Source organism: Corylus avellana, chromosome ca10, assembly GCF_901000735.1.
Source record: "Corylus avellana chromosome ca10, CavTom2PMs-1.0".
NCBI lineage: Eukaryota > Viridiplantae > Streptophyta > Magnoliopsida > Fagales > Betulaceae > Corylus > Corylus avellana.
Window position 1 is genome coordinate 21,821,838 of NC_081550.1, and position 27,781 is coordinate 21,849,618.

At 36.2% G+C, this 27,781-nt stretch overlaps 3 protein-coding genes across 4 annotated transcripts; all 3 read right to left on the reverse strand.

Annotated features, from left to right (window-relative positions):
* Positions 1-2,307: 2,307 nt before the first annotated feature.
* Positions 2,308-5,334, reverse strand: LOC132164269 (WRKY transcription factor WRKY24-like). The gene is made up of 5 exons (XM_059574748.1): positions 4,920-5,334; positions 4,325-4,516; positions 3,595-4,226; positions 3,339-3,500; positions 2,308-3,144 (listed from the first exon to the last, which is right to left on the reverse strand). Exons 1-5 carry the CDS (start codon positions 5,265-5,267, stop codon positions 2,688-2,690), a joined length of 1,791 nt encoding a protein of 596 aa, XP_059430731.1. The 5' UTR covers positions 5,268-5,334; the 3' UTR covers positions 2,308-2,687.
* Positions 5,335-11,327: 5,993 nt separating this feature from the next.
* On the reverse strand, positions 11,328-16,928 carry LOC132163663 (F-box/LRR-repeat protein 3-like). 2 transcript variants are annotated; one of them, XR_009438323.1, is made up of 9 exons: positions 16,112-16,928; positions 14,616-14,741; positions 14,068-14,172; positions 13,579-13,972; positions 13,373-13,502; positions 12,507-12,801; positions 12,172-12,423; positions 11,606-11,752; positions 11,328-11,521 (listed from the first exon to the last, which is right to left on the reverse strand). XR_009438323.1 is itself a non-coding variant. In XM_059574030.1 (8 exons), the coding sequence occupies exons 1-8, from the start codon at positions 16,748-16,750 to the stop codon at positions 11,693-11,695; spliced, it is 2,001 nt and encodes a 666-aa protein (XP_059430013.1). In that variant the 5' UTR covers positions 16,751-16,928; the 3' UTR covers positions 11,537-11,692. The 2 variants fall into 2 exon arrangements, 1 of the variants encoding a protein (XP_059430013.1); XM_059574030.1 differs by lacking the exon at positions 11,328-11,521 and having other exon boundaries at positions 11,537-11,752.
* Positions 16,929-21,120: 4,192 nt separating this feature from the next.
* On the reverse strand, positions 21,121-27,518 carry LOC132163834 (U2 small nuclear ribonucleoprotein B'' 2-like). Its single transcript, XM_059574216.1, has 5 exons — positions 27,348-27,518; positions 26,075-26,247; positions 24,811-24,895; positions 22,105-22,184; positions 21,121-21,725 (listed from the first exon to the last, which is right to left on the reverse strand). The coding sequence occupies exons 1-5, from the start codon at positions 27,418-27,420 to the stop codon at positions 21,447-21,449; spliced, it is 690 nt and encodes a 229-aa protein (XP_059430199.1). The 5' UTR covers positions 27,421-27,518; the 3' UTR covers positions 21,121-21,446.
* Positions 27,519-27,781: the final 263 nt, after the last annotated feature.

Sequence of the window (27,781 nt, forward strand, 5' to 3'; positions counted from 1 at the left end):
TGGCCCTTGGGGGTGGTTCGGCCACCCCCAAGGGCCATAGGGGTGGCTTCGGCCACCCCCAACCGGCCAACATGGGGTGGCCGGCCAGCCTTCTTTTTTTTATATTTTTGTTTTTTGTTTTTTATTTATTTTTAAAAGTAAAATAATAAAATAATAATTTTTTTTTAATGTGCCACGTGGCAGGTCGATAGCCTTATGATCTCTAAGAATAGATCCTAGCCATGAACTGGATCCTCTCCAGTTCATTTTGGACTGGAGAGGATCCTTGTCCACCAAGGAGAGACGAGAACAGTAAAATCTATATAGTGAGGGGAGGACCATTCACTAGGCATACATCTCTATTCCCTTTTTTAAATTTTGGTCGATTTACTTTATCTTCTACTCTTACTGACTTAAGCATTGAAAGTGGTTCTGTCAGACATCTCACAAACTTGTCTAACTTTATGTCTTCTTTCTTTTTTCAGTGTTCACTTCCAGTGCTTGGGATGCAATCACTACACAAACATTATCAATCCATTAATATAACAAATAACGTAACCCTAAAACAATTGTCAAAAAATAGAAAACGTTTACTTAACAACATCACGTATATATAGATCAAAAAGTCAATAGAATCCAATCTATTCAAATTAAAGTTCTAGTTATAGCCACCCTACAAGCAAACACCCCTTTACTTGTTTGATGATGCCTGCATAAATTCATTCTTATAGATTAATTACAGAAGGGACAAGTATGAAGATAGAGATCAAAAGAGTCTCAATTCCTTGAAAATTAATGGTGGAGGGCTTGTGGGGGTGACTCTAACATCAGACAACACAACTCTTTCTACTCTCCAAGTAGTTGCCATAAAGGGATGGAAAAATCAATAGGGACCTAGATCTTAAAATAAATTCCTAGGGTTTCTTATTGTCTTCTAATGCTGGCCCTCCAATATATGCCTTCCACTCTCCTATAAAAAAAATAAAAAATAAAAAATAAAATTATCTAGCCTCCCCAGAAATCCCTCCCCTCTTGGCGTCTTGCCTGCCTATCAAATAACATCTTAGGATAACGTCCACTTGGATTTTCTTTAACCATTATTTTATGGTTACATTAGGACTATATTAATAGATTGATGATGTGATACCAACTTGAACTTTTGTTATAAAAACAAATATTGATTTAAATAGCCTAATGAAACATTTATATAATATATGGAGTCGCCAACATAAATCAAAAGCATAAGTTATGGTTTTGGATCTATATATCGGACGGAGATCCCCGTGTAATAGGGATATTTTATTGCACTACAATAAAACAACCCCAATGTGAACACTCATTTAGGTCTAAAATATTTTAACCCTACGATTCATCCTCGTATTTTTCTCATCTTACGTTGATATTATTTTGTGAAAAAAAAAAAAAAACACTTATCCCAATAAGCAGAAGAACTTAAACACATCAACAAAATACAAAAACAATAAAATAAAAATGTGATTTCCAACCTTTCAATTTGAGCTAAAAGCTTGTATTTCCCCTCCTGAAAGGGAGGAAAAAGGAACCAATGGGCCGAAAAATTACAAAGAGAAAGTTAGGCAGCAGACAGTGAACAAGACAAAAAAAAAAAAAAAAAAAAAAAAAAACCAGTGGGCAAAAATAATGTTGGATTTATTTAAGGAATATGATTTTTGCCTAATGTTTTAGGTCGGTGGGTAGGCAGGACGGGGAGGCATCGGCCTCCGAGTTGGGTTTAAATGCACCGTGAGCGGCACGCAAATGTCTCATTCTTATCATACCATTTATTGAATTTAGTCAATTTACCACGCTACCATGCTCTCGATGTCTATTCAATGAACGTGGACAGAGGGTGATTACAGTCATTTCGTTAAAGATGAAGATGGCCCTACCACCATGGGAAATTGGATGCAACCCAGAAGGGTCCTTCTGGAACTATATAAAGTTGACCTTGACCAGCTTGGGTACCATGCCAACAAGTAATCCCCAGCTGCACTATTTTGACTCATTCAAACCTCCATTCAGATCTATAACTGCTGACAAATGCATCCCTAATCAACAACCAATGGCCTTGTATTCCCTTTGGACCCACTAGATTATTTTTGTTCTAAAATTCAGACTGTTTAAGAGAAAAGAAAGGCAATCAGAGTCTAGAACATGCTTTTTAGATTATCCAAGTTTAATTATATAATGATTTCTCATTCTTGTATGGTGGTCTCGTTTGAGAATGCTTTTTAAACGACAATGCTTTTCAAATAATAGGATTAACAAAATACTTTAGAATACTTTTTTTATAACAAAAAGCAAAAAAAACACTCAAAAAGTTGTATCAGTCTTTCCTCTTGCCACTCAAAACAAGTACATGTTTTTGATTCATTCTTGCCCCCAGCAACATAAACAACTTTCCTTGCTTTACTAGGAACGAAAAAAATCACTAACAGGTGTGATAACAAAAAGTGAATTGAGGCTCTTCAATTCTAGCCAAGAATGGGCCTCAAACCAATAAAAAAATAAGTGAAGAACCTTATCTATCACATACAGTTTTGAATATACAAGAACAATATATCCCTCCTGTGGAAATATATATATATTTACTACAACAGAACAAACAAAAAAATGCAATAAATGAAATGAACCTGCGCTTCTTATTAATCTGAGATCCTATTCCCTCCAAAGTCCAAACCTCCCAATAACTATGCAAGCAATGATTCGAAGAACATGTCATCTCTTGGTTCTTCTTTGGCTCCAGAAAACACATTGTCTGTGCCTTGTGGTTGGGGCATGTATGAACCAATTGGGTTCCCGAATCCCGAGAATCCGCCGAAGCTCCCGGGGCTCCGCAACATCTCCAGGGTGAAGGGTGCTTGCCCTTCAGATGCTGGTAGTCTTAGATTGTGAAGAGTGTTGTTCATAGAATTGTTAGTGTGATGGGTAATGGCCGATGGCCTAATTGCTGTGGCTGCATTGTTGTCGTTCATATTGTTGCTTGGCAAAGGCCTATTGACAGAATGGCCACCACTGCCACGGGCTGCAGGAACATCATGGTTGTGCTTCCCCTCATAGGTTGTGATCACTGCCCTCAGATCATGTGACGCTCGCTCGACATGCTTTCTCACTGGACATCCTGGATGTGTGCATTTGTAGTAGCTCCTACAAGTCATGCATATGTATAAATCAGAACCTCAAAAACACTTCAACTTAATGCTAACTTGATATCTATGCTGAAGCAGAAAAGTGAGCAAGAAATCAAATCAATAAATAAGCATTCCCATTAAAGAAACTCTATACCAGAATCTAACAAAAACACAGATTTTGCTTGAGAAAGAATGAAAAGTAAGCGCTACCTTGGATTTGGATTACCCTTTACCACTTTCTGCCCATATTTCCTCCACCTGTATCCATCATCTAGAATATCTATATCACTAGTTGTCTGAACTACAACTCTAGGTTCTCTCACTGTTCTGCTCCCAGGTGCAGAAAGACCTTCATTTTCACCCTCCTTTTTCCTGGAAAATTGAGGGAAAATATAATTATCAGACTAAACCCAGTTAACCATATATACAAAACTACTTTTTACACAAACTAAGTTAAAAAATTTACCATTTTTTGGCATCAGGCTCATCTTCATCAAAGTCCTCCCCTGCGGACTTACTCTTTTGAGAACTCTGATCAAAATCCTCATCCCCTATTGATATCGAAGAGTTCTCCGGGGTCGCAACCGAATCCATATGTCCGTTACCATGTGCGGCAAATGACTGATCAAGAATTTCAGGGGTGGCAGCATTAGACGCCTGAATTGCATGAAGAGCTGATGATGATGAGGAGGATCTCCTTGTAGACTGAGGCTTGGGATGGTTATGACTACCCTTGTAAACTATCTCAGTAATTTGTCCATCTAAGGACCTCTCAACCTTCTTCTTTGTAGGGCAATTGGGGTATGTGCACTTGTAATAACTTCTTGGATTTTCGCTTCCTTTCACTTGTTTTTGACCATATTTTCTCCAATTGTATCCATCATCAGACCTTTTGTTGAGTGTCTGAGGCTGCTGGTGGTAATTTCCATAATCTGATTGGGACCTGCCGTTGGTGTTTGCCTGAGTGTTGGTCTGTATGGTGGAAAACTCAGGGGAATAGCTCTGCATAGAACCGAATTCTGTTTTTACCATATTCTTCCCCGAGGAAAATTCATCCTGCTTGGTGGGTTCTTGGAAAGTCCATGGTTGTTGCTGTGACTGAAAAAGTTTTAACAAATGAAAAGATTGTTAATTAAACCGAGAAAAACAAAGAAATTAACCTGGACTTGCATGTTTGAAATGTGTTGCTTGTTTACAGTTTGAATTGTGGTATTTGAAGACGGGAAATTTGTTGTTGTTGATGATAAAGGGGGCCTGTTTTGGGTTCGGAAAGAGAAATCTGAGTAGTTTTTGTCTTCCTGTTTAACATTCTGCCGATTATTGTCAGAATTGCTCTTCCACTGGAAGCCCTGAGCTGGGAATGTTCCTGTCGTTGGAGAAGGCAGAATCTGTGCACGAGAGCAAAGAGGGAGAAAAACCCATCAACCAATTATGATACCAAAATTAGAAGAGCATGATAAAATTCAACCACGTATTCAGGAACCCAAAACAAAGCCCATTACTTAATTTAGAAGCACATATTATAGCAATTTGAATACAGAATTTTGAAAGAGAAAAACTTGACAATGAAAATGAAGAAAAACTCAAAGTCAACTCAAGTCTCCCACAACAATTTGACTGAGTTGAGAGTAGAGTTTTCTTTCATTTCCTTTGAAATAGAAGAGCATAAAAGCTAGCTCAGCCTTGGAACATATTTAGTTTCTCTCTTCCTTTCACAATTCCCCTCAATTTTTCTCAGCTTTTGATCACAGAAAGCAACCAAAAACAGAAACTTTCTTACAGAACACTTACGTTACAACTGTTGAGAAGAACAGGGGAGTCCAAGAGCTCAGCCGGGCTCATCCCAGCGGGGATAGCAAAGTAGGAAGAGGGAGACACAGCAGGCGGAGAAATGGGCAAAGAAGGAGGTGGTATCGACTTGAACTTAGGCACACCCGACCCCATTCTCTCGGCTATACGCTCCGACAGCCCACGAAATTGCTTGTTCTCTGTGTTGTTGTTGTTGTTGTTAGATTCATCATCGTAGGATGAGGCAAGCAGGTCGGAAAACGAGGTGGTCATGAATGGGTGGGTCGAGAAAGTGAAGCTTGTTGGGTGCGAGTTAGCCGAGGTGTCCAAGCTCCCAGACGAGGAGGCCATGGAAAGAGAGAGAAAGAGAGGGAGAGAGCAGAGGACAGAGAGGAAACAAAAGGTTTTTATGGTAATAGAAAAAAAGGCTATAAGATAATGAGAAGGAGAAGAAGAAGTTGGTCACGTATATTGCAAGTTTCCCATTGGCTTTTGTTTTTTCTCATTAGGTGAGGCTTCTGGGAAACTAAGGTGGAGGTTTGACCGTGGAATTCTTTTTTCTTTTTTCTTTTTTGGCACTTTATGAAAATAAAATGCTCTTTTCTTTTCTTTTTTTTCTTTTTTTTTTTTCTTTTTTTTGGGTCAAAACTCGTGGGTTTGACTGGGTGGCGGCTTACACTGGGATCTCTTTCTGATTGGTACGAAGCTGTTCTTTTCTGCGAGGGAAGGGATGCTGTGTGAGCGTGCGTACGTGTTTTCTGATTAGCAATTATATGATGATTACACTTGATTATGCACTTTCTTATGTTTGGACTTTGACACGTGGTTAGTTGAGATTTCCTCATAAAATATAAATAAGTAAATAAATCAATTGAGAAGGGTTAATCAAGATTGACTTTTATCTATGTGAAAAATTTGACCCTTTAAAATGATAATTAGTGTATGAAATGAATTCTCACGTTAATTTATAATAGACTAATAACACTCAAAACTTTTATTCAATGGGAAACGTATATCTTTTCATGTTTTATTGGTAAAGTTATTCAATGTTTAATATTACTTACACGGCATCAAAACTCAAAAGCTTACAATTATATTTTTTTTTTTTTTTTTTTTTTTCATAATCAAGTTGGTCTACCTAGAATGCAGTAAGGTCTAATGGGCCCAAATATGGGCCCGTTGGCCCAATGGCAAACTTGGCCCTAACCCACGAGTCACTCACTAAACAACGTGCATAACCACCGGTAACGATCACTTAATTTCAACGTTTATATCAAACTTAATTTAATCTTACAATTAACTTTACTAACGTTAAATCCACCTTAAAAGTGTCTTACTATTTAAATCAAATCAAATCAAATTGCCAAATCGTTTAATCACGACCATCCAAAAATTAACGGTTATGATATCGCTATGAGCTCCTTTGGACGTCCTTAATATTTTGTGATATTTTTAGAAGATATTTATGTCACCATCTGTTTGGGCCTTAACCCATAAGTATAGATGTAAATGTAAGTAAAGTCGTACATTCTAGAAGATCTATCAGACTCAACGCGTCAAAAGGGGCAATTATTATCTGTTTTCCCATAGGATCCAGAGAAAGGCATATGAATTCTCGTTGTGGAAAAAGCTATGGATTTTTTAGTGGGAAAAAGCTCATGGAGTATCAAGTTGGGGGAGTTCACGATTGAGCCTATGAGAATGAGATTTCCATGTCCCCCGTCTTTAGCAATGCTTCCACATTGCCTTTTGGAGACTTTTCTCTTCCAAATTTGGCACAAAAATCATTACAAACAAAAAAGGAGAAGAAAAATAAAGCTTAATTTAAGCGGGCAATATTTGACAAAACTCAAATAATACTTGATATGTCATTAATACAAATTTAGTAATTTAGGGTTTTGTGTAATCGGGTTTGGGTCAATTCGGATTGACCCAAAAGAAAAATTGGTTTGCTAAACAGGTAAATTACGGGTCTACTTACTTAACACGTGGGTGATCAGTATAACTTGTATAAAATATAAGATATTATGTTTACGATTGAACCTAAAAGAGTAAAAGGTTAAAAGTACTTCACAAGCACACTAGCATCATCTCTTTGGGAGATAAAGCGATTATGGAGTTTTTACCAAGATTACATTAATATATATAGTTAAACACAACTCTAACCCAAAAGTCTAAGCTAATGGGCTAAGGACCACTTAGGTATATTAAACACTATTTTCTTTTATATTTTCTTAATGTGTGACACAACACTCACAAGTGCACTTACAACACTTATGCATTTTTAATAAAACATTTAGAAATGCATGTAAGTCTCAACAACACTATTGTAATTACTAGCACTACTTGTAGTATTTAATTATAAACTTTTGAGCTTGATTGTAGTATGTAAGTCTCGAGTAGTGTTTAAGCATTGTATATTAAGAAAAAATAGTGCAGGATTTTAGTTTTGTCTTTGTAGTATTTAAATTTATATGCAGGTCAAAATGGGTCGCATGGGTCGTGTTTAGGTCAACCCAACACCCTATATTTATTATTAAAGGGTTATGAGGGTCATGTCATGTTACCCGCTTATTTAAACGAGTCGTGTTTTGGTTGAAGGTTTTAACCCATTTAATTAAATAGGTAGTGTTAAGGTTGACCCGTGATTTGACCTGACGCAGCAATAAGAATTGACAACCCTACAAAAATTCACACTTTTATTTTACTTTTATCTCATTATGCAGTGCCAATCAAACCTTGAATACGCTTCTATTAAAAGACAAAAACAAAAACAAAAAAAATCTAGAAGTTAAATTAGTTAATTGACATTAAGAATCTAAGATATTAATAAAGTGAAATAAAAATATAATTTGTATTATTAACCTTGAGCAGCCAAATTTTGAGGAATAGAAAGGGGAAGCATTACATCTGTACATGTGTAAAGCTTGTCTTTGTTGATGTCTTCCCTATTTTTGTAGCATTTTAGGTTTCAATTTCCTCTTGGACAGATGCAAGCAAGGTGCTTCCCTATATTTATAGATTTTTTTATTTATTTTTTTTTTTTTTCTCTTTTGTCGGCTAATTAGATAATATAATTAATAGGATGAATGGATATCATATGACATAACTTTAGATATATAAAAGATATCATATGACATAAGCTAACACGTAGGTGCATGATCACCAAATGATCGGTGCCTTGTTTAATTAGCTTAGCATTCAGATCTCACCGTTTTCCTATTTGTTCCGGACCAAAATATAATGAGGGAGAAAATGGATTGAGATCACGTGCAATGCAACAGCTATAATTTAGGCAATTCATTTTAAAAGTTATTGTACGGTTCAAACTTTGAAATTAAACAACAAATCCAATAGAGTAGTTGCGTCATCTCTACTTGATTTTTAGAGAGCGATCAAGCCAACCATATGCCAAAATGGGTGGTTCCCCCACCTCCCCAATTTTTCGACAACTTTGTTTACCAAACCCAACTCTACTCTTTTGACGGCCTCTATATATTTCCCTCTCTTAAATTCTTGCAAAAGGATTATGAAATTTCCTTTGTTGACAAACCCCATTCGAAGATTCCAAGGTCATCATTATTGCACCGTCTTTAATGGCCGCCCCTTTCATTCTGCCACCGATGACCTTTTTCGCAAGGTAATTGTCTAAAAGTTTTAACTTTTTGCTATAGGGTGGTTCGATCATGTCTATAGCAAGATAGGAACTCAATGGTGGTGGGGAGGTGGCAAAGAAGTTAAGGGAGGAGATGCGGCTAAAAAATTATATGCAATTTTTTTTTTTTTAATGGGCATGGTAGATGACGTGACAATATTGTGAAACGCTTATTTAAAACAAACAACCCAAATTCGAGTTATTGCACCCCGTTCAATACCATAGAGTATTGTATGGGATCTCAATTAGGCAGAAAAATAGCATCACTTATCAACATCGCTATTCCTAGTAACAAAAGCATCGACATTAAAACCATGTAATTTCAATTAGTATCTGTAAATCAGTAATGCCCACCTTGTAAAATCTCGCCACAATGTGCCATGTTCCTAACTTAGACAAGTAGGGCACATATAAGCAAATATAAGCAAATGATAACAGGAGCAAAAGTCATAAAAATGATATGAGGTGACGGGACCACGATTGATGGAAATGAAACTAAAGACAACTATAAACAAAAGACAAATATTATATACCACATACTTATCTCAATATTTATATGATGTAGTAGCTTTTCAATTTTTTTTTTTTTTTTTCTTTTTTACAAGGGTTAATCCAAGGGCTATTGCAACCTATGATGTTTGCATAATGAGACAAAAATAAAAGAAAAATGTGCTCTAAACAAAATTATGTATGAATGACAATGAATCACCAATGGACTTAAGATATACAAAGCCAAAAGATAGTTGTGGTGTTAGATTTTATTAAAATAAATAAAAAATTATTTATTTTAATAAATGGGTATTTCAAATAATTATGAAAGTTTTTTTTTTTTTTTTGGGTTAAAACTTAAGATTTACATCAATTATTTCAATCTTCCAAAATTTTGTTGTGTATAGATGGAGAAACGTTTGTCCCACATCGACTATAAAAAGTAAAGCCAAACACTTTGATAAGTTATCTTTCTCACTTTAACTATAACTTGAGTAATGCAGAAGAGCGGTAGGAACATCGCTCACATCATGTTTACGGGCTCCATTGAACATAGTACAATCGATTGAAGCATATCTTGAGACTTTAATCGAACTGGACATTTTAAATGGCTCATCAAAGTCAATTTTGCCATTGGAGAGTGTTCAATGGCTCCCTTGGGTAGCTATTAAGTAAGATATAGTGGTTATGGTCTGTAACCGTCAAATCGAATCAATTTAGACATTTGAAATGATTTCATTAACATTATCAATATGACCTTATAGTCATCTCCAAAGACGCAGCAATTTTATTTTATTCCATATAACCTTTTGAGCATTATTCTTATTCTAGGGGTGTTTTTAGTTACTCTACAAGGTGTTATTCTAGAGTAACATTTGGACTTCATTATATGGTGAATATTATTAAAAAATGGAATAAAATACGTTCTAAAAAAAAAAACCGTCATTACGATAGAGCCTTACAAGTCCTTGGGAGGACAATGAGGGAGTCATGCTTGTTGCCCAAGCTTGCCTTGTCGAGGATGATGATGGTGTCTTGGAGATTAAGAAAAAGATTGAGGTTGGTGTCATTGTCAAGTACTAATCTTTTTATAATTGAACTACGTTTTGGACTTTCCCCCTCCCTCTTCCCATGTATTGCTAAAAAAATAATTCATAATAATAATAAAATAGGTTTAGGATTGGATTTCGATAGAGATGTGTTGTATGAAGTTTTTGAGAGTTCTTGGTTGCTTCCGATTTCAAGTTGTTTTAGGTGCGTGATTAGTATAAACAAAACAATTCAATCATTTTTTAGAGCTCAACTAAATAGAGAAAATTTAATTATGTTCCTAAAATACTGTTTTTTATTAAAACTATTTTTCGGCAAAAAATAGTTGTGACATCCCAAAATGTTAATTTAATGTTTTACGGTGTGAAGATGAATCGCCCACTTATGAGTTATAAAAACGTCCATAGGTGTTAAATGAGAGTCGACTTTATAAGTCCTATATTGGTTATTTATTAAATAAGACTGAATTTTATAAGTGATTTTAAGCATTCACAAAAATGGATTCTCTGTATTTCTATCTAAAAGAGGTAACCAAAAGCTAGATTTTTTTTTTTTTTTTTCAATTTTATATAATAATTTTTAAACTGCACTCTACATTCAATTAAATATTCATTCTTTATATCTTTAAATATTATTTGTTTATTCCTTCTTGTATTTCATTTTCCAAACATATACTTGGCTCTTCGATGAGAACGAGATAGAGAGAAATGAATAGAGAAAGAGAGGGTGAGAGAGAGAACATCATAAGATACTTATGCCTCGATGCACAATACTTCTCCAAATGTGGAGAAGCATGGTAACTCAACCGTAAAATGCATTTAGTTTAGATAATCATATGCACACATTTTTAAAACTTTAAATGCACTAAGGAACCCCAATTGCTCTTCAACTAATTCTTTTAAAGTGATAATACAAATTTCACCAACACTTTCCAAAGTCATTAGCTTTTAGAGTCTTTGATGCTATGATTTAAATATAAATCAAAAGTCAGGACCCGAGGCAAGAATGCTACAAAAAAACTTTTGCTAGCCTCAAAATAGTCCATGAGTGCCATTGACCAGACACAAAAAAAGGCCAAAAAAAAAAAAAAAAAAAAAATTCTATGCATGCAGTCAAAGTCAAAAATGTTGAATAAAAAGGTTTAGCCAATCATGCGGATCGTAGAGATTTTTTTTTTTTTTTTTTTTCCCAATTTTATATTGAGAAGTGAGCGTTTGAATAAGCCCATATGAAGCCAGTTTTCAGTTTTTTCACACCTGAACTGAGCTGAGCCAAAGCCTGAACCTAATTAATGGAGCTCTTGCCTAACCTTGACTTCCCCTTGGCTGGTCTAAGATATGGGCTCAACCTCATGCAGTCAGCTAAATCGTCCAAGCAGACAGCTTTTCAATAATCAACACACGAATGAAAACTGAAAAGCCAACACAAAAGGTCAAACTTGGTCAATTCAAACATTGAGTGGATAACTTCAGCAATCCAATATCCATTTCATTACATAAAATTCCGGAATCCACGCTGCAGGCACTGTGCACAGATCGAGATCGAAAACAGTGATATAAACAAGTCTATTTTCCTCTCCAATCTATGGAGCTTCAGGACTCCTTCCATTATGCAACTCCCATCCTTTTGGATCTATTTCAACCTGTCAACCATACATACAGAATCTGAGTACCACGATTATAACAGCCATTTCAATTATAACCCAAGTCTACATCAGTCTTTTTTTTCTTCATGATAGTCAAACAATGACTTTAATCTCTGATTCAGCGTGAAACAATTTGCTTTGGGGTTCATTTGAGTTTGCAATTTGAAAACGTAATTTTTAAAAACGTACTAAAACATTTGGTAAAATTGCAAATTTTATTATATTTTTAATTCGCAATCTTTTAAAAATACACTCTCAAACAATACATTTTTTTTATGATTTGGTTTAAAATCGCACTTTTGATTTGCAAGATAGCAGTGCCAAATGCACTCTTAATATCTGTGCATTTGATTCGAGCGGATTCTTACTTCTTGACAACAGAAACTAACATAAATTTTAAGCCATAAAATACGTACCCGGAATGCTTTGTCCCTCCAGTGAAAGATACAGCCACGCGCTTCCATGAATTCAAAAATAGATTGATGAAGTAATGGTTTAAAGGATTTGTGGAGCTTGACTTTTGTTAGCCCTTGACAGGACAACAAGGCAGCGGCCAGACCGTTAGGGGTCAAACCAGCCAAGTGCAAGATAGTCATGTTCTGTAGCCGGTTTGTGCTGGCGAGAGCCAAGAGCCCTGCATCTGTAATTGCACAATATGACAAGTTTATCTGCAGCAAAAAGAAATTAACACCTAATGTTAGTTAGCCAGCAATGGTCAATGTCCCTGGCAATGAGAGGAAATGGAGAGTACCTGTTTGAGGTTTTGGGAAAATTGAGCAAGTGGAATCATTCCATTATCATTAATGTTGACACACTTCTTGATGTCCAGCACCATAAGTTGCCTACATCCCATGGCAATAGCTGATAGACCCATTGATGAGACGGAAGGACATCCTCGGATCTCAAGTGCTTTTAACATCAGACATGTTGACAAAGAAGTTAACGAATTGTCGGTAATTTTATCATTATAGGCAATGTTAATCATCTCCAGTGCAGGACAGCCATGAGCAATTGCTGCTATGCCCGCATCAGTTATTCCAGAGGATCTACAAGAGGAAGAAAACAAGATTAATAGATTAAGAATGAATGTTGGGCATTATGATATAATAACTTGAGCTAGCATTATGATGAAAACAAGTCTATGAAATGAAATTGAAATTTCAATAGTTCCGGTTTTCTGATTAATTTGAATTGATACCATTTTCTAAACCAAATAATGCTCTTGTTTCGGTGCAGTTTGCGAACATTTTGCAGGACATGCTACAAATTTATACTATTGAATGAAATAGCTAGTGTAAATTTCCCATTATACATGTAGTTGGGATTGTCAATTGTACTGTGGTTAAATGTTTATATAATATGCCGTATGAGAAAGAGAGTCATGGTGATTTGTCATTTGTCAAAGCATTGCTCAATACATCCCCTACAACACCACCCCAGGGGCCTCCTCCTTATCAGAGCATCTGTAGGTTCATTATCAATATCAACTTGAGATTGAACAAGGAAGGGGCAATGCTCCTTATGTCCAAGAAAGCTTGAAGAGGACATCATTTATGTTTATTCAAAGCTTCAGCTTTAATTGGATACGAATCTGTGAAGAGTTGAAAAGTCACGAACCTGTACAGATCCAGTTCTTTGAGCATGGAACAACCATTTGCAACATGGGTAAGCCCATCATCAGTTAAGTTCAAGCAAATCGCAAGCTTCAAGGTAAGAAGTTTGGAACATCTTGATATGGACTTCAAACCTGCAAAATGAAGCTGCATAAAACATCTGCAGATAATATAAGTCAAACAAAGGACAGCTAAGGCCCATGGCAAAACCTTCATTGTCAATATCATTATCTGTAACGTCCAATTCCTCCAAGAGTCGGCAACGCTGTCCAATCAACTTAAAAGCATCCTTTGAAACCAAACTACAAGACTCCATCCTCAAAGAAGTGAGGGAGGTGCATGAATTTGTTATGCTGTCTATAGAGGCATATGTTATCTTGCGGCAGCATGTGATGTCTAACTTCCTCAATTCTTTGTGTGTTTGCAAGAGGAAGGACAGACATTCATCAGTCACACCTGAACACTTACTTAAGCTAAGCTCCTTCAGTGAGGCAAGCCAATTTCCAATTCCTTTTATTGCAGAGGTTGTAACCGAACAACCATCTAACTTAATTGATTGCAATCCCGAAATACTATGCATACATTGTGCTAGATCATTGGTGACCTGAACAACCAACAGGGATGTAAAGAATGAGCAATAATTTTTTTTTTTTTTTTTTTTTTTTAAGGGAAATCAGCATAAAGATTTTACAGACTTACAGCAGGACCATATGTTAGGATAAGCTGCTGTAGGCCATCAGCGCCATTTGTCAGAGAAGACAAACCCACATGACTGACATTCGGACAATTTGACATATTTAGCGACTGTGAAAAATGAAAAATTGGATAATGTCAATCCCAATAACATTGAATTGAAGCAGGATAAAGAAATGAGTCTGACACGTCAGTTGAGAGAAGGACTGCAGTGAATAACACTGAATGGATCCTGACCGTTCAATGTATTAAATGTTGATAGGATGGGCATATATTGTAAAGGTTATACTAAAAAGATAGGCATGCCAGAAAAACATGATAAATTATCGAAGTGGTAAAAAAAGTATTACAATTATGAAAAGAGAAATGCTAGATATTCCAAGACTTCCTTCCCAAAAGTTGTTCCCAAATGATGTGTCACCATCCCATGAATTGATGACACAGTTTCTAAAATAATAAATCTCATGAGATGATGACACATCATTTGAGAATTAACTTTTGAGAGGAAAATTTGAGATGTATAGCACTCCTCTTATGAAAAATATAAAACGTACCTTTAGCGATTTGCAACTATGTTTGAGGGTTGCAAGGCCATCATCATCCATACCAGGGCATCCCTCAAGAACCAAATCTTCAAGATGCTCTAGTTGCATGATTGGTGAAAGACATTTCTCAGTGATCTGCAGCACCAAAGCATAGAAATTTGTTTTATTTTTTTAAAATAAAAAAACATATGATTGTAAAGGAGACTTTGAATTTATGAAACTAGATGAATTCTAAGCATCGACTACTCTGTCTTATCACATTACTATATCATTCCATTATGTCAAGATCTGCTGCAGGAACTTCTCTTTCTATTAGCACTGGAAAACCCAGTCCAGATAGAAAAACAGGTGGCCGCAGGCATAAGAAAGTCGAATCAATCATGAAATAAAGAAATAGAAATTACAAAAAATGTTCACTACTTGTGGTTGGCTAATTTGCTTTTATATGCTAAGATGGTGGATTCTTATCGCCTGTAACTTTTTGACCAATGATTGGTCAACCATCATTAACCGCCACCAAAGCAAAAGAATCACCCACTATCTAATATATCATTGAAGAAATTAGCAAGCTATCATATTGTTTAGCGTAATCATACACAGTAAGTAGATAATTTTACTGTAACCCAACTTGCTGTAAAGTAGATTACCTTAATCATCTAAGTTCGAGTACGTTTTTAAAAAATTGCAATATGAGAACGTAAAAAAATATGCGTTTTCTAATTGCAGGGAAAGGAATGCGTTTGTAAAAACACACAATTTTAAAGGTTAAACAGCGATTTTAAAGGCCAATCTGGGATTTTACTAATCTCTTAACTGCGTTTTAAAAATCATGTTTTCAAATAGAACATTTTAAAATTGCTATTTTGAAATCGCACGTTTGGAAATCGCAAACTCAAATAGACCCTTAAAGACAACTTTTGAAGAAACTTATATTTCCAATCTGAATATGAAGGACAAATCTCCTAGAAGAAAAGTAAACCCCATAAAACCCCACAGTGGAATTGAAAATTCAATCAGATTGGAAAGAATTTCGGCATCAAACCACAACAACGACAGCACACACGAAGAAGAACATGGTTCCCATCTAACCCAGAATTGAATTTCAACCCTCGTATCATTCTGCCTACATATCAACCGCTGTTCAAACTAGCAAATTTCCAGCTTAGCAAATTGATCAATCAACACAGGCACAATTCCCCAAACGCAAAGCAAACTCAGAGACCCCAAAATGGAGTGCAATCAAACAAAGCAACCAAACAACAACTACAACACAATTTTTTTTTTTTTTTTTTTATTTAAAAAAAAAAAAAAAGAAAATCCCATTTCCCTTGGTTTGTTCTCTGAACAAACAATTGGTAAAAGAAAAAAACTTCAACTACTAGAATGCATAACCAATTAATAACCTAAGAAAACTACTTAAAACTTAATTAATCAAGGAGCCTTTTTTTTTTTTTTCTTTTTCCCTTCCTTTTCTCAGCTTTCTTAGCTGCCAAACAGTAACTTACCGGCAAGTAAGAGAGATCCAAACTCCGAATCTCCTTGCACTTCATAGCGATCAAGCCCACCCCCAAATCGCTCACCCGCAGGCACCACTTCAAGCACACCAACCTCAGCTTCCTACACCCCACAGCCACGCACCCAATCCCCATGTCCGTCACCATTTTACACCTCGCCAGCCACAGCCTCTCCAGGTTCTTCGCCTCCGCTATAGCCTTAACCGCCGAGTCGCCCAGCTCCGTCCGGTTGGACAGGTCGATCTCCACCAGCCCCGCACAGGTCCCCACCAGGCTCGCCAGCCCCAGGTGCGTGAAGACCCTCGACCTCGACAAGTCGATCGAGCGCAAACGACCCGCCGTCGCGAACGCTACTTGGGTCAACGTCGCGTCGTCTACGCGAGGGCAGAGGGAGAGGTCGAGGTGGGAGATAGAACGGTACCGTTTCAGCGCTCTTAGTATTAGGTCGGACCGCAGAGCCCTCAGAGTTCTGCGGTGGCGGGACTCGATGGTGTAGAAGGCCTTGCAGACTCGAGAGAAGGACTTCTTGGTCAATGCATCATCGTTTATCCGGTCGAGGATTGCGAAAACGATCTCCTCGGTGAGGAGATCAAATGGGTTGGCGATCATTGTACTATGCTGCTTTTTCATGACTGGGGTTCGTGAGAGTACAGTTTCCGAAGGGCTATAAGCCTATATATAGTATATACATATCATACATACGAGAATGTGGAGATTCTATGTGGGGATGGATAACTGATAACTGAAAAATGAAAATGGTGGTTGAGCTGGCTCAGCTCAAAGCCAGATGCTTCAGCTGGGGGAGTACGGTTAAAGGAGGGTGGTGGGAGAGAAGGGCTGTGAAATTACAGGACTGGCCTTTTTTGGTGCATCTTTTTTGTTATACATATATGTGAATTAAAAAGAATTTCTATAATTATATTTATTAAACTAATGCGTTCAAAATGCACGTATATCACTCTAATATATTGAGTTTCATAAAATTCCAATTTTGACCAAAAAAACTTTATCCTGATTGATTATTGTCATGAGCTCATATTGGCTCCTATTTTGCATAATTTTACTAATCATTTTGATCAGACTATTATTTTCTGACTTTTGGGACACTAACATGTCCACATGTCACATCTTTCTTATCTCGAATATTACTAACATTTTCAAGACATACAATAAAGCCCACTTTAAGATTTAATATTCTATAACTATATGTTATAGGGAAGTGTGTAATTAATTAATATTCTAAAAAAGACATCCATGATCCATCCTACGAATATTCCATTTGAAATTTGGTTATATACGTGCTTTCCTTTCCTCTCGTAAGAGATTACCAAGGGCATTTTCGGCATTGTGCAAACTGTCCACCGTCAATGGGATGGGGGCCCAGTGGGGCACCAAGCGAAGCGATCTCATTCGGGGTAGGGGACATATGAGGAAGGACAGGTTCAAGTGCACATGGTACGGCAAATTAAAAAGCCAAAGGAAAATTGACGTACCATACGTTTACGGACCAGAATTCACACGCCCTCTCGAGCGTGAGATTATCTATCCAATCGTTGTCGGGGGGCAAAAGGCGAGTGGTTCCCACGCGTCCCTCGAGTTGCGAGTCCGGGAAGTCGCGAGGAGGCGACGGGTTGCACGGTGCGGGCCCACTTGGGAATTGATGAGCCACCCTAATGACAGCGAGCCACGTAGCTCGACGCTAGATTGTTAGGTTTCAACACCACTCGCATTAGAGAATGAATAGTGGGGGTGTGATGCCACTCATCCACTTGATTTTTTTTTTTAAAGAATAAACTCTTTTTAGTAGTATAAACTACATTTTTATCAATATAAATCTCCCACCCCCTCCACTTTGCTGATGTTGCTGGGTTAGTATTCAATCAACCTTTTACATTAGACTGTATATTATATTTTCATTCTATTCTTATTTTTTTGGACTAATATGACAGTGTTCATTAGTTCTTGGATTAGCTTATGTTAAAAAAATAATAAATAAATAAAATTCAAGGGCTACCACATCAACCCAATAGAATAGGATGAGACAAAGGTGTAATATATAATATATACCATTTCTCTTATATCGGTCTTTATTAAAAAAAATAAAAATAAAAATAAAAAATCTAAGGCTAATTAGTACTACCAAGTTAACGGGATGGAATAAAAATGTGATTTTTAGTATTGGTCTTTTTAGCACTCTTATAAGAGTAGTATCATATATCATATTACTATTCTACTATGCTAACGTGACATTACCAATTCACTATTGATTTTTTTTTTTTTTTGGCCTTTTAGCAATGATTGATCTAAAGGTAGATTGACATTGGCAATGTTACATAGCATAATGAAATAATGATATGGTATATAGTAATGCTTCAATTTCTTCAATTTAATTTCTTAAACTGATATGTATCATTAGAGTGTAATTCTATTTGTATATGTGATTTTAATAGAGCATGTAGTTCTAAAATACATTTTACATGCTCAAAGAACACATCAATTTAATAGGCTGAACTGAAGATATTTTTTCAAACCAAGTTTAAAATAAAACTTTGTCCGCTAGTTTTAGTATTTGATGACGGATATAAGATAATTAAAAAAATGTTCATACCATTCTGGCACTCAGTCCAACACATGGTTGTCATTTCTTTATTTTGAAGTTTTGGCTCAACTTGCAATTTTTCTATTCAATTCATCCCTATCGTATTTCATTTGAACACATCAAATTACATATATAATAACATTAGTTATGTGAAGCTTATATCACTCCTCACTTGCCCACGATGGATTCTACCCAACAAACTAACGTTGCTTCAAAGTTTAACCTATCCCATAATCAATCTAAAAGGATATATAAATTATCTAACCAGTGCTAATAACCTTGGAGATCATAATTTCTTTGGACCCCTATGTGTTATTGAGTCATTGAAACCCATGAGCCATGGCCATATCTCTTTCTTCAATGCCATTTTCATTAAAGTGGTTTGGTGTTTCTCCCCTTGACCCTCAATTTGAACTGTGTTTTTCTTTGGATGAGTAAAACAAAGAAACACAAGCAATCCCCCCATAAATACAAGAGGCATAAAAAGCCAGATGGGAAAGCCAAAACTAGCAAGAGACTAGAGAAAACAAAGGCTGGCAAAATTAAAATATAACATCGGAAAAATTCCAAAATCTAGCCGGATCTCTATTCACAAGTGAATCACTGACATCCTGGATTGAGTTGACTTTGGCTCTAACCCAATTAAAGATCTCACAAGTGATGCTAAAGTTGTCCCTATTAACCTTTGGAACAACCGAACGTTTCTCTCACGCCATATGGTGTACACAATTATTGCAGCAAGCATAAGATGGCCACAATGGAGAGAAGAGGCTTCCCTTCAAAATGAGAAGTCATCCAATGGATTAGATCCTCCCAATTTTTGTGAGCCCAGGGGACATGAAATCTACACCACAAACTGCGCCACACATTCTCAGCGAAAGGGCAACACACATTCTCAGCGAAAGGGCAACCAAAAAACAGTCAGTATTCCACATCCAATCCACAGAAAACATATTTCATATCTCCAAGCAAGCCGTAGCTAACTAATCTATCCCGAGTGTTTAACCTTCCTCTCACAGCAAGCCATAAGATTAAAGAGTGACGAGGAATCATTTTACCATGCCATGCCAATCTGTGCCAGAACACCTCGGGGCCACGGTCCCGCAAACTCTCACAAACCCTCTCGACCGAAAAGACACTACTAGGATCCAATAACCAAGAAACCTTAATGCTAAATGGTATCCCTCAAGTTCAAGATCTTCCTTCAGGACCAGGAACAATCCGAAAAAGGTCTCACCTCCCAAAAATTCCCATTCCTAATAAAATTAGTTTTAACCCAATTGGCCCAAATAGACTGACTACTCAACTAGAGCAAATTAGCCACACATGCTTTAGCACAAACCTCCGTCTTGAGAAGGCAGACATAGTCCTAAGAAAGTTTAGCCTCTAAGCAATTAATTGAGCTCACTAGCTTTCCAAAGAAAGACTTAAAGGATCTTCTCAACCTGGCATATCACTACTTTGGAAAGGATGAAGAGAAACGACCAGTACTTGCATACCAAATAGGAGTCGCCTTTGGTTCTCAATCTCTCTTTAGCAGAATGGATAAAATGTTTGCCAAATCCCAGAACATCTCTTCAAATCAATCTCGAGGATATTAACTCCCTCTTAATTTTTGCATGTATGGTTATAAAGGCAATTGGTATGCCTTGCAACAAAAATCATTCCGAAAGACGCCACTTTGATGCAATTGAACTTGCAAATCTAGCAAAACAGAATTTTTTGAGAACATCTCTCAGCTTGGGCAACCATTTAACAGAAAAACCCGAGATACAAAAATGGCCTCTCTTGCCACCCAATGCCTGTAAACTAAATTTTGATGTTGCCATACGCGAATAGTTCTCAATTGCACAGTAATACACAAAGATCATCATGGAATATCAAATATACCTGGGAGACCAAAGAAGCGCCTGGTGACCCAACAAAAGAAGCTAAAGTAACTCTTATGGCAATTTGCCCATTTCTAAAGTAACATCCCATAACCTTCCAAGCATATCATATAATATCATGCTTGTCTTGTGTTGTTCCTAGCTAATTTGTAATTTGCCCAAAGAAAAAGACAAATCTAGCAAATAATCTAAATTATTTTCTTTAGTTGGACAAAGCTAAGAATTGGATTCCAAATCTACCTGCTTTGCTAGGAAGGAAAATTCGATGAAGATCTTAATGTTAGATCTTATACCACGAACACTCTTTTTTATGTTTTTTGGTGACATTCAATAATTTTTTATAAACGAAAATCATAGCAAAAAAATCAGCGCTTTTAGAAATAAACTAAAATCGATTTGAGGGAAATAATATTGAAAGGTACCAAAATACAAAGAGAAGTTGGAATGCCAGCACAATTCTGGCATTATAAACCTGTAATGGTTCTTGGGAAACCAGCGTTTGAAGCACTAGGTTGAACAATGAGTCACTAAACCAGAAATGTCACATTACGTAAGAAGATTGCACCCAACCAGTTAGATTCGTAAAAGCAACCAAGGTAAGACTGGTTTTACAGCATTCAGTATCATACATTTTCTACAAGGCAGTTTAATTTTCTCATTCCATCTGAAAGTTTCTTACTTTTCTTCTAAATCATAACTAATGAAAATCAGTATCTGCACTTGGTTTCTTAAAGACCTAACAAGACTGCAGTATGCATAAAACACTTCAACAACTACATATACCCCGCAAAATCAAGGCAATATTTAAAAAATACACTTGCTGTGAGAACGATATTGCTTACTTCTTGGCAAAAGTAATTGTCATGGGGTTATGTGGAGTGATTTTGAAGCCTTGAAGGGCCTGCATGGCCATGGAGGACTGCTGGTCATCTTCAAATTCTACAAAAGCAATACCTGGCTTTGCTTCAATCATTCGGACTTCCCTAAATCCTGGATATTGTTGGAACAGCATCTCCAACATCATACTAGTGGCTTCATGGGGCAAATTCTCTATGAAGAGTATATTGTTTGGAGCTACTGCTTCTTGTGCACTTAGGTTTCCTTGGCGGAATGGAGCCTGCATATAACACAAAGACAGTTTAATAGAAGTTGTATTAATCAACAAGCATATTCGACTACATTTTTCAAATTTTTTACTGGAAAATAGGAAGAAGAAAAAAAAAAGTATGCATAGGAGATCAGAGATACGCAAAAGCTTGGAACTGGGATCTGTCATCCACCATTCTATCCCTGATATCTATAGGCTAATGGTTGACCTAAAACATCAATCACATAACCATTGTAACAAATAAACATTATGCCACATCAAGGTAAGCAAACTAAGATACCTGATGGGCCCTCTCACTATGCCAGAGAGAGAGAGAGAAAATATAATACACACACAACCACATGTATGTAATAAAAAGAGGGGGGAAAAAAAGGAAAGAAAAAGTTACCGCTGGGGCCCCATTTTCAGCACTTGCACCATTGCCCATGGAAGATTGTTGCGATTCTTCAGCACGCCGCTTTCTTTCAGCTGGAAATGCAAGTTTAGGTAAGAAAATGCACATACAGAACAAAAGAAGAACATAGAATTTGTAAAGTCGTCAACTTATAACTGGATTCAATCAGGAAAAGAGAAGGTATATAGGTGTTATTAAGATCCCTTTCATCAATACAACAAACCAAGTTCTTCCTCCAGAACTTTTCCTCCCACACCAAACAGCCTTTAAAAATAATAATGATAACAATAACAAAAACTAAGGATCCATACTTCTAATATCAGAAGAGCATCATATATGAAAACATGCAGACCGGGATATTGGCCAAATGATTCTTTGTTCACACTTTTTTTTTTTTTAACAAGTAATCGACAATTATTATTAAAAGCGTAAAGGCACCCCTAAGAACATAAGAAGTATACAAGAGAAAGCACCTAGCTAGAAGGAGCAAAACGAACAAGAAAATCACTATAACTAATTGTCAAAGGAGAAACAAAGCAACCGTCTAAAGATACAAAGTTTTGAAGAAAAATGACTTTATCTCCTCCAAAGTCCTCTCATAATCCTCAAAACTTATGCCATTCATTTCCTTCCTTAAGCACCATAAAAATTATGTAGGCACCATCTTCCACATAGCAGCACTTTGCGTACTCCCGATAGTCCACCAACAAGCATAAAGGTTGACTACACGTTTAGGCATAACCCAAGATAATCCAAAACGACTAAAAAAGGCAATCCGAATGGCCTAAGCCACATCACAATGAAGAAGATGATGGTCCATTGACTTCCCATTCCACTTAAACATGCAACATTGTCCACTACAATAACATGCTCCTTCCTAAGGTTATCCATGGTAAGAATCTTAGAATCTCACCTAAAGCCACCGACCAAGCAAAAGAAGCTGCCCTCAAGAGAGCCTTAGTCCACCGAACACTCTTTCAAGGGAAGCGATAGCCTTCACTACAAACCAAGGAACAATAAAGGATTGGATTTAACCTTAAACAATATTCTTTTGGGGAGGCCCACCACAACTTATCTTCCCTTCCTCCTTTCACACTAGCTGAATATAACATCATGAAAAATGAGGCAAAGACATTTACCTTCCCATCATGAGCCACTCTAACTGATTGGACCTACCATAAAACTCCGAGGGAAATGCAACAAAGGCATCTTTTGCGCAGGCAATACCAAATAAATCAAGAAAAGCTTCCTTAAAGGTAACATCCCCACACCATTGATCATGCCAAAAACTAATCTTGAAACTATCTCACTTCAAATCTGGTGTGACACTAATCTTGTTCACACTTTGTTTCTGGTTTGATATTTGGTTTTTTTACATAAAGCATTTTTTTAGGAGTAAATTTGTTCAATCATGCATATTATAATTCATAAGCAAACAATTACAATATAAATTTAACTTAAAAGATGATTGAACAGTCTTAAATATAATATTGTCTTGATGTTGATATACCAGCAAGTAGGGTTGTAATCAAGCCGAGCCAAGTCGAGCTTTAGAATTTCAAGACTGGCTCGTTGAAAGCTCGGGCGAGCTCATTGAGAATGCTATTCGAGCCGAGCCGAGTCGAGCTTTAGGATTTCAAGACTGGCTCGTTGAAAGCTCGGGCGAGCTCATTGAGAATGCTATTCGAGCCGAGCCGGGCTCAACTCGAGCTCAAGCTAGGCTATTAAATATTAAGTAACTAAATAATATGTTAGTTTATGAACTAACTAGATAGTATGTTAACTAATACACACACATAAATATTAAGTAACCTATATAACATATATTACTTAATTACTAATATGCATACTTAAATTTAAATAACCATATTTTAGTAATATATTAATATATATCTTTGTATATATATACAAGATATATGAACGAGCTAACGAGTTGGACAAACAATTCGGTCGAGCTTTAATCGAGCTGAGCTTGCGAACCCCTATCGAGTTTTCTCGAGCGAATAGGGTAGGTATCATTTACTAATCGAGCGCGTTTTTACAGTAACGAGCGGGTTTCTATAATATCGAGCTCGAGTTCAGGTTGAGCTATACCGAGCGGGTTGTTGAACGGATTGGTCTATTTATAGCCCTACTAGCAAGCCACATGAGCCTCCTCACTGTACCCAAGCAAAGAGTGGTAGCAAATTTAATTCTTTCAGATCTCTAAAGCAGAATTTTTTAATATCATTATTATTACATTCTTTTTTTAGAGGTAGATACAGCTCATGCAACCATATAGGGTTGAACAGTGGCCTTGCCCTCCACTCCTTATTTATGGGAAGAAAAAATACCATTAGTTTAAAGACAACTGGCATGCTGACATTAGATTATGCTTCTTCTTTCTTATACCCCTCATGTCCTGCTAAAATTTCCTAGCATAAGTTCAGTTTGAATGCACATCATTCCTAGGTTCTACCATATATAGCTGGTGCTAGGCAAATCATTCTCAACATTCTTAGACAAGAAATAAACTTATCATTCATTTGTTGTAACCAGCATGGTTATATGCTTAAACTTGTAATAATTCAGGTTACCTCAAAGAAATATAACTATTACAACATAGCACTTGTTATGAAATACTTCAACATTTTGCAAGATATACATACTAACGGTGAAGAACATATGCAATATAGGAACTGCAAAACAAATTTCGCTCACCTTTTTCTTCTTGCTTCTTTTTCTTGTCATAGCTTCCATCTTCTTTAGCAATACAATCTGACTTTGATTTTGCATATTGAATCCGCTGCACCAAATTGATCATGCACAAAGTCATATTTACATTTCACTGTAGACAACTTAATAAATGAGAATACAGAAAGCTACTTCAATTTGAAAGAACAGATGAAATAAAAAAAACACCAATACTATGTAGAACTCAAATAAAACTGTCTTCAAAAAATTATTCAAACCTTTCTTTCTAGATTAGAGGGAAAAAATATTCGATTGTATTGGCAAAAATATTCGACCAATTTCATTGAACAAATTCACCATCCCACTTAATTTGTTGCAGTTAAGGAAAAAAATAAATTACATGTAACAAGTCATGGTGGTTTAGTGTGTATATATATATAAAACATGGTTCTGTGAAATCTCTTTAATTTTCAATCAGTAGATCAAACACATTTCTTTTTTTAATAAGTAATTTAATCTCATTGAAAAGCACAAAAAGGCGCAACTCTAGTGTATAGGAAGTATACAAGAGAATCCCCTATTAAGTAGAAAAAGAAGAACAAAGGTTCAAAAGGTCAGATCAAACACATTTCAACAGAGAAAAGACAATTTACAGCTGCCTAGCAGTGAGAAATGAGATATCAATCACATAAGCCAACAAGTTCATCAGATCAAAATGTTCCGCACTTACCGCACATGATGTAGGTCAATAAATATGTATTATTGTGAATTCAAATGCCTTTTAACCTCCAGATATATGTTAATTTCAGTAAGGACCCAACAGTGTTCCAGCAAAATATTTCTAAATTGTAAAAAGCTAGAAAAATTCATTCTATATGATGAGCATGTCAAATTTTGATTCAAACCAAAGCAATTTGGTGACAGGGAGAAGTGCAATATTTCTGTTGATGCATCATTTTATTTCACCGACAGTAGAGAGATTACATGAGGACTTAGCATATGAGTGAATCGATCTTCTCTCAACCTTATAAGAAATGCAATGCCTACAGAATCAAAAATCCATAAAATATGGGAGGAGTACAAGCATGTATTGCACGGTTTCCAAAAGTTAAAAATTTAACACAAACACTCTTGTGTAACAGAATCCAAGATCTAAGGCAACAGTATTAGACAGACAAGCAGGTTGGACCAGGTTTCCAAAAATTAAAATTTTAAATGTAAACCCACAGACAATGCACAAGCATGTGCATGCCATATGCAACAAAGTACCAATTGGCTTCTTGAGACCCACCATAGGTTTATCATAAAATGGAAAGTTTTGCATTTGCCGCACAGCTTCACTGGCAGATGTTATTTCAGTAAACACAACCCATGCTTGTCCACGAAGCTTAGGCGTCTTCAAGGCAACAACATCCAAAATACTTCCATACTGTGAGAATAAGGAGTAAAGGGATCTCTTCAATTCTGTTAAAGGAGTAAAAAAGTGAATACTGCATCAATCCCGTGAAAAGTTCAATACTAAGATATATTCATTTTAAAAAAAAAGGTTCAATACTAAGATATGATATGAAGATAATATAGCCAAAATATTATCAGTAAATACAAAGAAGAGTAACTAAGATATCTCAGATCCAAACTTCTAGGAGGCAAAGGAAAAGACCCTGAAACTCTAATCTCTTTTTTTTTTTCATTTTTTTTTTCACAATCAAAGAAATTAAGACCTTCCTATGCCGTATATTCCCATTGATTCTGCCCCTAGAAATCAAGCATATTCCAATTTCAACATGGCCCTAAGTGTAATACCCAAATCTTAGTTTTTTTTTTTTTTTTTTTTTCTATGAATATTTTCTAGTAACTTTAACATATATTAATCTTCAATGTCTTTCACTTTCTTATTTTTCCCATACATTTTACATTGGTGCCAAATTAAATTACTTCTTCCCCTTAAACCCTTCTCCATAACCATCCAAAATTTCCACCGATCAAGTAATATTCATATAAGACTAATTAAAACATAGAATTTACTCATTCATCCCAAAAAAAAAAAAAAAAAAAACATACATGAGCAGTAACCGTGAATCATATGTTGATATTTCCATTCTATTCTCTCAGCCAAAGATTGACTGCATTTCTACGACATAAATGCTTTCTGCTCATGATCAATCTCACGGAAAAGTTTAGTCTCCACCACCAACGCAATCTCTTAGTTTTGTTTCAAGCATTTTATTTCTGCATCCAAACAATTAACTACTACTTACGTCCCAGTTTTATAACTATAACTACACTTCTTTTGATTCAAACAGAGCCTCAATAATCTCTCTGGCTCAGAAAACCGAGTTAAAGCAAGAGAGACACAATATTTTCTCAGGAATCAAACATATAAAAGGAAAACAGGCAATTTTCACTACAAACACCTTGGCAATCACTGCAGCTCCTCTGTTTGATAACCTAGAAATTGTAGGAAGACTGTGACCCCACTCTCAATCAATTGAACCTATTACAACTAATTTGGCTAACAAAATCTTATTTCACGGAAAAAAACAAACAAAGTGCAAAGAAGTTACCTTCTTTCTTGACCTTTTCGTTGAGATTCTTAATGTATATAGTCTGATTAGGAGGTATATCCCCAGTCAGCATGGTTGCGAGAGAGAGAGAGAGAGAGAGAGAGAGAGAGCCTCTGTGTAAAATGTAAGAGAGTGACGGAGGGAGACACTGATTTTGGAACCGGACTGAGCCCTAGATTTTGAAATTTAATCTTAGAGCCTGATTTTGGGCTCGGTACATATAAGGGCTCGTTTGGGTGATCCAGTGATGTTTTATTTTTAGTTCTTTTTTTATTATTTTTTGAGTTCGGTGTTTTTTACACCGAACTCTAATTTTTTAAGCCCACTCAAATATTTTTAACCCAATTCAAAAAAACCAAAAAAAAAACCCACAAAAAAAAAATTATAAAAAGAACACAAGAGTGCTGAACCATCCCTAGGTGTCTTAGGGTGGT